The sequence below is a fragment of the Neomonachus schauinslandi genome, chromosome 6 (genome assembly GCF_002201575.2).
Source record: "Neomonachus schauinslandi chromosome 6, ASM220157v2, whole genome shotgun sequence".
Classification (NCBI taxonomy): domain Eukaryota; kingdom Metazoa; phylum Chordata; class Mammalia; order Carnivora; family Phocidae; genus Neomonachus; species Neomonachus schauinslandi.
The window spans coordinates 123,491,027-123,501,760 of record NC_058408.1 but is presented as its reverse complement, the minus strand read 5'-3'; the positions used below and the strand labels follow the sequence as shown (position 1 = coordinate 123,501,760).

At 40.6% G+C, this 10,734-nt stretch overlaps 1 protein-coding gene across 1 annotated transcript; it reads left to right on the top strand.

Annotated features, from left to right (window-relative positions):
- The first annotated feature begins 9,709 nt into the window (after positions 1 to 9,709).
- Positions 9,710 to 10,051, top strand: LOC110589483 (eukaryotic translation initiation factor 1-like). The gene has a single exon (XM_044916566.1). The coding sequence runs from the start codon at positions 9,710 to 9,712 to the stop codon at positions 10,049 to 10,051; it is 342 nt and encodes a 113-aa protein (XP_044772501.1).
- The last annotated feature ends 683 nt before the right edge of the window (positions 10,052 to 10,734 follow it).

Here is a 10,734-nt window from a genome sequence, read left to right as displayed (position 1 = left end):
TATTTATTTGACAGAGAGAGACACAGAGAGAGAGGGAACACAAGCAGGGGGAGAGGGAGAGGGAGAAGCAGGCTTCCTGCCGAGCAGGGAGCCTGATGCAGGGCTCAATCCCAGGACCCTGGGATCATGACCTGAGCCGAAGGCAGACGCTTAACAACTGAGCCACCCAGGCACCCTGCAACTGACCCTTGATTTCAGCTCCCATGGTGATCTCAGGGTCATGGGGTCAAGCCCTGTGCTCTGCGCAGAGTGTGCTTGTCCCTCTCCCTCTGCTCCTCTCTCCTCCCCCCACCCCCACCCTGCTCAAGCTCTTTCTCGAATAAATAAATTAATTAAATCTTTTTTTTTTAAATAAAAAGATGGGATGCCTGGGTGGCTCATTCGGTTAAGCATCTGCCTTCGGCTCAGGTCATGATCCCAGGGTCCTGGAGTCGAGCCCTACCTTGGGCTTCCTGCTCAGCGGGGAACCTGCTTCTCCCTCTCCCTCTGTCTGCCACTCCCCCTGCTTGTGCTCTCTCTTTGTCAAATAAATAAATAAAATCTTAAAAATATATAAATAATAAAAAGAATCATAAGAGACGACTATGAACAATTATAAAGCAAATATACAACAAAGTGGATAGCCTAGAAGCAATGGATAAATTCCTGGAAACATACAAGCCACCAAGACTGAATCAAGAAGAAATAGAAAGTCTGAACAGATCTCTCTAGTGTAGAGAGTGAATCAGTAATAAAAAAAACCTCCAAATAAAGAAAGCTCAGTACCAGATGGCTTCACTGGTGAATTCTACCAAACATTTAAAGAAGAATTAATGCCAACTTTCAAACTCTTCTAAAAAGTTGAAGAGGGGGACACATTTCCAAACTCATTCTATGAGGCTAGCCTTGCCCTGATACCAAAGCCAGATAAAGACACAACAAGAAAAGAAAACTATAGGCCAATATCACTGATGAATGTAAATGTAAAAATCCCCAACAAAATACTAGCAAACTGAATCCAATAGCACATTAAAAGGATCATACACCATGACTAAGTGAAATTTATCCCTGAAATGCAAGGATGGTTTAACATATGAAAATCAATTAAGTGATGCATCAGATTAATAAGATAAGGGATAAAAAGCATATGATCATCTCAATAGATGCAGAAAAAGCATTTGACAAAATTCAACATCCTTTCATCATAAGAACTCTCAACATAGGAATAGAAGGAAAGTGCTTTAACATAATAAAGGCCATATATGAAAACTCCACAGCTAACATCATACTCAACCATGAAAAACTGAAAGCTTTTCCTCAAGATTAAGAACAAGGCAAGGATTCCCACTCCTGACACCTCTTTTTAACATAATACTGAAAGTTCTAGTAGAGCAATTAGGCAAGGAAAAGAAAAGCCATCCAACCACAAAAGACCACAAATAGTGAAATCAACCTTGAGAAAGAAGAACAAAACTGAAGGCATCACATTTTCAGATGCAAAATACATTATAAAACTACAGTAATCAAAATAATATGGTACTGGCATAAAGATAGATATACAGACCAATGGAATAGAATAGAGAGCCCAGAAATAAATCAATGCACATACGGTCAATTGATCTTTGACAGGGATGGAAAGAGTACACAATGGGGAAAGGACAGTCTCTTCAGCCAATGGTATTGGGAAAGCTAGAGGTCCACATGCAAAAAAATGAAATTAAACCCTTATACCATACACAAACATCAATTCAAAATTAAATGTAAGACCTGAAGCTGCAAAAATCCTGGAAGAAAACATAGGGTAAAAACTTCATGAAATTGGTCCTGGCAATGATTTCATGGATGTGACACCAAAAGTGCAGGCAACAAAAGCAAAAACAGATTACGTCATACTGAAGAGCTTCTGCACGGCAAAGGAAACAACAATCTACAGGATGGGAGTAAATATTTGCAAGCCATCCATCTGATAAGGGAATAATCTCCAAAATATATAAGGAACGATTACAACTCAATAACAACAACAACTACAAAACCTAATAACTCAAGTAAAAAATGGGCTAAGGACTTGCATACAAATGGCCAACGGGTATGTGAAAAAATGCTCACTTCACTAATCGTCAGGGACATGCAAATCAAAACCATAATAAGAGATCACCTCATACTTGTTAGGATGGCTATTATCAACCCCCCCCAAACAAACAAAAAAACCCCAAAAAACAAGCGTTGGTGAGGATGTAGAGAAATTAGAACCCTTGCACACTATTGTTTCAAATGCAAAATGGTGCAGCTGCTATGCAAAACAGTATGGAGGTTCCTTAAAAAATTAAAACTAGAACTATATTATGATCCAGCAATCCCACTACTGGGTATTTATCTAAAAGAATTAAAATCAGGATCTTGGGACCCCTGGGTGGTTCAGTCGGTTGGGCATCTGCCTACGGCTCGGGTCAGGATCCCGGGGTGCTGGGATTGAGTCCTGCATGGGAGCCTGCTTCTCCCTCTCCTCTCTGCTTGTGCTCTCTTTCACTATCTCTGTCTCTCTCTCTCAAATAAATAAATAACATCTTTAAAAATATATAAATAAAATAAAATCAAGATCTTGAAGAGCTCATGTTCATTGCAGCATTATTCATTATAGCCAAGATTAGAAACAGTCTAAATATCCATCAGTGGATGAATGGATAAGGAAAATGTGGTATATACATACAATGGAATATTATTCAGCCTTAAGAAAGAAGGATATCCTGACATATGCAATAACACTGATGAATCTTCAGGGCAATGTGCTAAATGAAGTAAGGCAGTCACAGAAAGACAAATACTATATGATTTCACTTATAGGAGGTATCTAAAATAATCAAACTCATAGAAGTAAAAAATACAATGGTGGTTGTCTGGGTCCTTGGTAGGGAAAATGGGATGGTACTAGTCAATAGGCAAAAAGTTTCAGATACGCAAGATGAATAAGTTCTGGAGATCTACTGTACATCTTTGTACCTCTATTCAATGGTACCATATTGCACACTTAAAAATATGTTAAGAAGGTAGATCTCATGTTAAGTGTTCTTACTGCAATAAAATTAAAAATAAATAAATAAAATGGACATACCCTTTGATCCAACAATCTTCTATAAATGTATTTTATAGAAATAAAAGCAGTAGTATATAACAATGTCTATGTAAGGATATATGTTGTATCATTTCTTTTATAATGGCTAAAAAATTTGGAGTCACCATGAATGTACAGGGGAAATGTTAAAATAAATTATGGTAAATCCATACTATGAAATGTTCTGAGATTCTTTTCTTTTTTTTTTTTTAAAGATTTTATTTATTTATTTGAGAGAGAGAGAGCACATGAGAGGGGGGAGGGTCAGAGGGAGAAGCAGACCCCCCGCCGAGCAAGGAGCCCGGACCCGATCCCGGGACCCCAGGATCATGACCCGAGCCAAAGGCAGTCGCCCAACCAACTGAGCCACCCAGGCACCCTTTTCTTTTTTTTTTTAATGTGGGCTTTATGCCCAGTGTGGGCTTGAACTCACAACCCTGAGATCAGGAGTTGCATGTTCTACCGACAGAGCCAGCCAGGTGCCCCTGAAGTTATTTTAAAGAATGCTGTTGATCTGTACGTATTGACTTAGAAATACATCAAGTACGTGAAATATTGTTATATGCAAAAAGCAAGTCACATAATTTTTAAGCACTTTTTATATGTGTACATAGAAAAAAACCCACAAAACAATATGCATCATAAGGTTTCCATTGGTTTCCTTGAGGAGAGAGAATTGGAAGAAGGTCACAATGTAGGGGGGAGCTTATGAATTTTTATTTTATAGAGGCATTTTTTGAAATATGACAAATCCAGTAAAAAAAATCGCATTGCTAACTGGTTAATTACCCAAAGAGTAGAGAACTTGTTGAGCCTATGGGGTGTAGAGGGATCATTGCCCATGTTTTCCCTTCAAGAAGGCCAAAGGGAGACAAGAGAGATGTCTCCATGCACTGAAACATTGATAGGTTTGAGGAGGAACAGATGTGTACACTGTCAGAGCAGAACTAGAAAAAGTGGACAGGAACTTCATTTCACATTTACAGAAGATGGGTACTACAGTGTTGTTGGTAATGGAAAATTCCTGAATAAAACTAAATATTCACAAATAGAAGGCTGGTAAAATAAATTATGCTGTCTCCATATAACGGCATCCTATGCAACTGTTAATTGAGATCACCATATAGGCCATGATACAGAAGGTATTCGACACACTAAATTTTACTTTTTAATAATCTTTCTTTCTTTTTTTTAATTTTTAAAATTTAAATTCAATTAATTAACGTATAATGTATTAGTCATTTCAGAGGTAGAGGTCAGTGATTCATCAGTGTTATATAATATACCCAGTGCTCATTACATCAAGTGCCCTCCTTAATGTCCATCACACAGTTACCCCATACCCCTGCCCCCCTCCCCTCCAACAGCCCTCACTTTGTTTCCTATGATTGAGAGTCTCTTATGGTTTGTCAAGACACTACATTTTAAAAAGCAAGGTGCACCATGAGAGACTATGGACTCTGAGAAACAAACTGAGGGTTCTAGAGGGGAGGGGGGTGGGGGGATGGGTTAGCCTGGTGATGGGTATTAAAGAGGGCATGTATTGCATGGAGCACTGGGTGTTATATGCAAACAATGAATCATGGAACACTTCATCAAAAACTAATGATGCAATGTATGGTGATTAACATAACATAATAAAATAAAATAATATAAAAATAAAAAGCAAGGTGCAAAAGTGCATGTTTTCTATGAAGTCATTTTGGGGTGTGTGTGTGTGCATTTGTGTATGATCGTCTAATTTCTGGGAGGATACAAAAGGCAATGAAGAATAGGGATCCCTGAGAAACAGGAAACAAATGAGGTGAGCCCTACCAGTGTCCCACTTATAGCTTTGAGAGTCTCCAGACTGTGGCGCAGGGAGAACACAAGTGGAGCCCAGAAAGCTCTCTGAGTTAAGGAGATAAAACTGAGAGTCTGGGGAGACCAAGGCAACTAAGGCCACTGAACAGAGTACTGGAGAGGAAAGGGCTGCAAAGAGAGGTGACTCCGGGCATAGTCAGAGAGGCCCTTTGAACATTGGGTTGGGTGCTGATCAGTGCATACAGGTGAGGAAACTAACTCCCCACCTGAGGCAGGAAAAGAACCCCCTGACATGAGTAGAGGTAGGAGTGCCTGCTGCTTACACTGGCCAGGAATAGTGTCTGTTCCAGCAGCCAGACTGGAAAACTTCAAGATTCCCGGGGCCTTGGGTAGCGTACAGAGAAGAGTCTTGCCCTCTAGTGGGAATACTTAGCTCTAGACTGAGCATTGTTCCAGAACTACCTAACAAATTTTTTTATTTTTAAGATTTTATTTATTTGTCAGAGAGAGAGAGAGAGCACAAGCAGGGGGAGCAGCAGAGGAAGAGGGAGAAGCAGGCTCCCCGCCAAGCAGGGAGCCTGATGCAGGGCTCCATCCGAGGACCCTGGGATCATGACCTGAGCTGAAGGCAGTCACTCAACCAACTGAGCCACCCAGGTGCCCCAAGAACTACCTAACAAATCTTAAAAGCAAGATCTGAAAGGGCTGAAGTATTTCAGGTAAGCCTCAGAACAAATCTCAAGAATACTTACAGATAGACAAAAATATTCAGCATCCAACAAGGTAAAGGACACAATGTCTGGCATCCAAAAATGTTGCCAGGCAAGCAGAAAACCTGGAACATACAACCTATAATGAGGAGATAAATCAACCAATTGGAACTAACTCGAACTGACTCAGATGTTAGGAAGGACATTAAGTCAGTTATAACTGTATTCTATATGTTCACAAAATTAAATATATACTTATTCCAGACCCTGGACTCTTATCAGTTATATAATTTGCAAATATCTTCTTCCATTCTGTGGGTAGTCTTTTTTACTTTCATGATGGTGTCCTTTGAACCACAAATGTTTTTAATTTTGGTGATGCCCAATTTATTTTTTTGTTCATGCTTTTGGTATCATATCTAAGAAATCATTGCCTAATCCAAAGTCATGAATGTTTACATTCCTATTTTCTTCTAAGAGTCTTGTAACTTTATATCTTTGATCTACCTTGAGTTAAATTTTGTATATTGTATGGAGTAGGGGTCCAGCTGCATCCTTTTATAGGTGGATGTCCAGTTGTCTCAGCACCATTTGTTGAAAAGACTATTCTTTCCTCAATGTATGGTCCTGGCACCCTTGTTGAAAATTGATTGTCCATAGATGTAAGAGTTCTTTTTCTGAGCTCCCAGTTTTATTCCCTTGATTTATATGTCTGTCCTCATGTTTATACCCACTCTTTTTTTTTTTTAAGATTTTATTTATTTATTTGAGAGAGAGAATGAGATAGAGAGAGAGAGCACGAGAGGGTCAGAGGGAGAAGCAGACTCCCTGCCGAGCAGGGAGCCCAATGCGGGACTTGATCCCGGGACTCCAGAATCATGACCTGAGCTGAAGGCAGTCGCTTACCCAACTGAGCCACCCAGGCACCCCCCCACTGTCTTGATTATTGTAGCTGTGTAGTAAGGTCTGAAATCAGGAAGTATGAGTCCTCCCAGTTTGTTCTTTTTTTTTCCCCCTCACCAAGATTGAAAATAAAGGGTGAGGGGATCTTGAAATTTCATATGGATTTTAGGGTCAGCTTGTCAATTTCTGCAAAGAAGCCAGTTGGGACTTGGATAGAGATTGCTTTGGATCTACAGATCAATTTGGAGATTATTGCCATCTTTACAATGTTAAGTTTCTGATCTATGAACATGAGTTACCTTTCCATTTATTTAAGTCTTTAATTTATTTTTTTTAAGATTTTATTTATTTATTTGTCAGAGAGACAGAGAGCACAAGCAGGGGTAGAGGCAGGCAGAGAGGAAGAGGGAGAAGCAGGCTCCCCGTTGAGCAGGGAGCCTGATGCGGGACTTGATCCCAGGACCCTGGGATCATGACCTGAGCCGAAGGCAGACGCTTAACCGACTGAGCCACCGAGGTGTCCCTATGTCTTTAATTTCTTTTCAGCAATGTTTTGTGTTTGCAGAATAAACTTTTGTATTTCTCTTGTTATTTATTTATTTGTGTGTGTGTGTGTGTGTGAGAGAGAGAGAGAGAGAGCACAAGCAGGGGGAGCAGCAGGTAGAGGGAGAAGCCACCCAGGTGTCCCCTTTTGTTAATTTTTTTAAAAAAAGTTTTATTTATTTAAGTAATCTCTATACCCAATGTGAGGTTCAAACTCATGACTCCAGGATCAACAGTCCCATGCTTTTCCGACTGACTTAACTACCTATTTCTTGGGTGTTATATGCAGCTAATGAATCATTGAACACTACATCATATGTTGGCTAATTGAATTTTTTAAAAAAAGTATTTTTTTCTATAGTTTATTTTTCCATTCAATTTTTCTTTCTTTTTTTTTTTTAAGATTTTATTTATTTATTTGAGAGAGAGAGAATGAGAGACAGAGAGCACGAGAGGGAAGAGGGTCAGAAGGAGAAGCAGACCCCCCGCCGAGCAGGGAGCCCGATGTGGGACTCGATCCCGGGACTCCAGGATCATGACCTGAGCCGAAGGCAGTCGCTTAACCAACTGAGCCACCCAGGCGCCCTCCATTCAATTTTTCAAATTGACATAGACATGAATATTTTGATGGTTTTTGGATTTTTTTTGCCTCATTTAATTTCCACCTTTCCTCCAAAGTTATACAAATAGTCCCCTGAATTTTCTTCTACCAGATTTTGTAAAAAACCTTGTATCTTTGGTACGTTAGGAATTCATTTCTGTACAGAGCATGAAGTAAGGAGTCTAGTTTTGTTTTCTTTCAGATGAAGAGTCGATTATGCCAGCCATGATAATCATACTTTCCCTACTGAATTAAAATACCAGTTTTGTTATTAAGTTTGGGATATATATTTAGATTTGTTTTTTATGTTGCTGTGCCATTCATTCATTGATTTGGGGGGATACACTAGGGGGAAGTAGACTAAATCATTCAGGAGTCTGTATGGAAGAAACAAAGTCTGAGAAATCAGAGAAAGGCCAAGAAATTCATGAAAAAAAATCATGAGTAGAGATACACTAGATGCTAAAAATTTCTATTAAACTGTTCTAATCAAAAGGAATAGATGAATAGATACAAATTGAATTTGAAAACTTTCTTCAGTCATGTTCATCCCTCTAATATAACAGCAATTTTATTTTCTACTTTAAAAAAAATTTTTATTTATTTACTTATTTGAGAGAAAGAGCACAAAAGTAGGGAGAGGAACAGAGGGGGAGGGAGAAAGGATCTCAAGTGACTCTACGCTGAGAATGGAGCCCAATGCAGGGCTCAATCACACGACCCTGAGATCATGACCTGAGCTGAAATCAAGAGTCAGCGCTCAACCAACTGAGCCATGGTGCCCCTTATCTTCTACTTTTTATCTTTATAACACAAAAGTCAGTCTTTTGGAAATCCCCAATTTACCAGTTTTCCAGGCACACTTGTTTTTATTCTCTCTTCCTACCTCCCTCCTGCACTTCTGCCTCATAGTTGTTCCTAGAACATTTTCATGGGCCATTTCTTCTCTGGAAGTCTCCCTTTTGCCCACCTTTCCCTCTCTGACTTCACTGCTCATCTTCACCAGCTTCTGCCCAGTGCTCTCTCTTCCCCTTTCATTTGCCCTACAACTTTAAAACTTTGTCTTTCTTTTTTTTTTTTTTTTAGCTTTTTAAAAATTATTATTGACATATAATGTATTATTTGTTTCAGGGGTACAGGTCTGTGATTCATCAGTCTCACACAATACACAGTTCTCCCCACAACACATACCCACCCCAATGTCCATCACCCAGCTACCACATCCCTCCCACCTCCCCCTCCACTCCAGCAACCCTCGGTTTGTTTCCTGAGATTAAGAGTCTCTTATGGTTTGTCTCCCTCTCTGGTTTAGTCTTGTTTCATTTTTTCCTCTCTTCCCCTATGATCCTCTGCCTTGCTTTCTCAAATTCCCCATATCAGTGAGATCATATGATAATTGTCTTTCTCTGATTGACTTATTTTGCTTAGCATAATACCCTCTAGTTCCATCCACATCATTGCAAATGGCAAGATTTCATTTTTTTTAAAAGATTTTTTTATTTATTCATTCGAGACACAGAGATACAGAGAGAGAGAGAATATGAGCAGGGGGAGAAGCAGAGGGAGGGGAGAAGCAGGCCCCCTGCTGAGCAGGGAGCCTGATGCGGTGCTCGATCCCAGGACACTGGGATCATGACCTGAGCTGAAGGCAGACGCTTAACCATCTGAGCCACCCAGGTGCCCCAAGATTTCATTTTTTTTTATGCCTGCATAATATTCGGTTGTATATTATACCATATCTTCTTTATCCATTCATTTGTTGATGGACATTTGGGCTCTTTCCATAGTTTGGCTATTGTGGACATTGCTGCAATAAACATTGGGGTGCAGGTGCCCCTTCAGATCACTGCATTTGTATCTTTGGGGTAAATACCCAGTAGTGCAATTGCTGGGTCGTAGGGTAGCTCTATTTTCAACTTTTTGAGGAACCTCCATACTGTTTTCCAGAGGGACTGCACCAGCTTCCATTCCCACCAACAGTGTAGGAGGGTTCCTCCCCAGCCCGCCTTCTCCCGCTGCCGCCTTCCACAGGCCGTTTTCACCGAGGAAAAGGAATCATATATGTCCGTTATCCAGAACCTCCACTCTTTCGACCCCTTTGCTGATGCAAGTAAGGGTGATGATCTGCTTCCTGCTGGCACTGAGGATTATAACCACATAAGAATTCAACAGAGAAACGGCAGGAAGACGCTTACTACTGTCCAAGGGATTGCTGATAATTATGATAAAAAGAAACTAGTGAAGGCGTTTAAGAAGAAATTAGCCTGCAATGGTACTGTAATTGAGCATCCAGAATATGGAGAAGTGATTCAGCTACAGAGTGACCAGCGCAAGAACATATGCCAGTTCCTGGTAGAGATTGGACTGGCTAAGGACAACCAGCTGAAGTTTCATGGGTTTTAAGTGCTTTTGGCTCACTGAAGCTTAAGTGAGGATTTCCTTGCGATGAGTAGAATTTCCCTTCTGTCCCTTGTCACAAGTTTAAAAACCTCACAGCTTGTATAATGTAACCTTTTGGGGTCTGCTTTTAACTTGGACTAGTGTAACTCCTTCATGCAATAAACTGAAAAGAGCCATGCTGTCTAGTCTTGAAGTCCCTCATTTAAACAGAGAACAAGCAGTAGGTGCCTGGCAGTGTCCGGGCTGAAACCAAGCAGTAATGTGATGTTTCCGTCCAGCCCAGAGCCCCAAGATCACAGATGGCTATGTCTGGCCAGAAGTTCCTCGGCTCTCCCTCTTCAGAGTTCCCTGCCCTAAGAGAATGTCACCACCTGAACAGCCCACGGTGAAGCTTAGAGGACAGGATGGGATAAGACAGCAACCACAGCTGTGCTGCTACAGGGAGTCATTGGTAGTCCAAGAAAGATCCCTGGTGTCTCCAACCTGACCAGGTGGGCAGAGCTTCAAGCAGCCATCTTCCCTCTAGTGAGGTGTGATAGGACATCTGACTTGCCACCAAGGTCTTTTTGACCACTCCTATCCTAGCTAATCGATGTCCAAACACCAGAATGTGAGGCCAACCTTCATAGGAGTTAAACTTTTGACAAGGGAACAAACTTCAAACTGATGTATCAGTCATGTAGCTA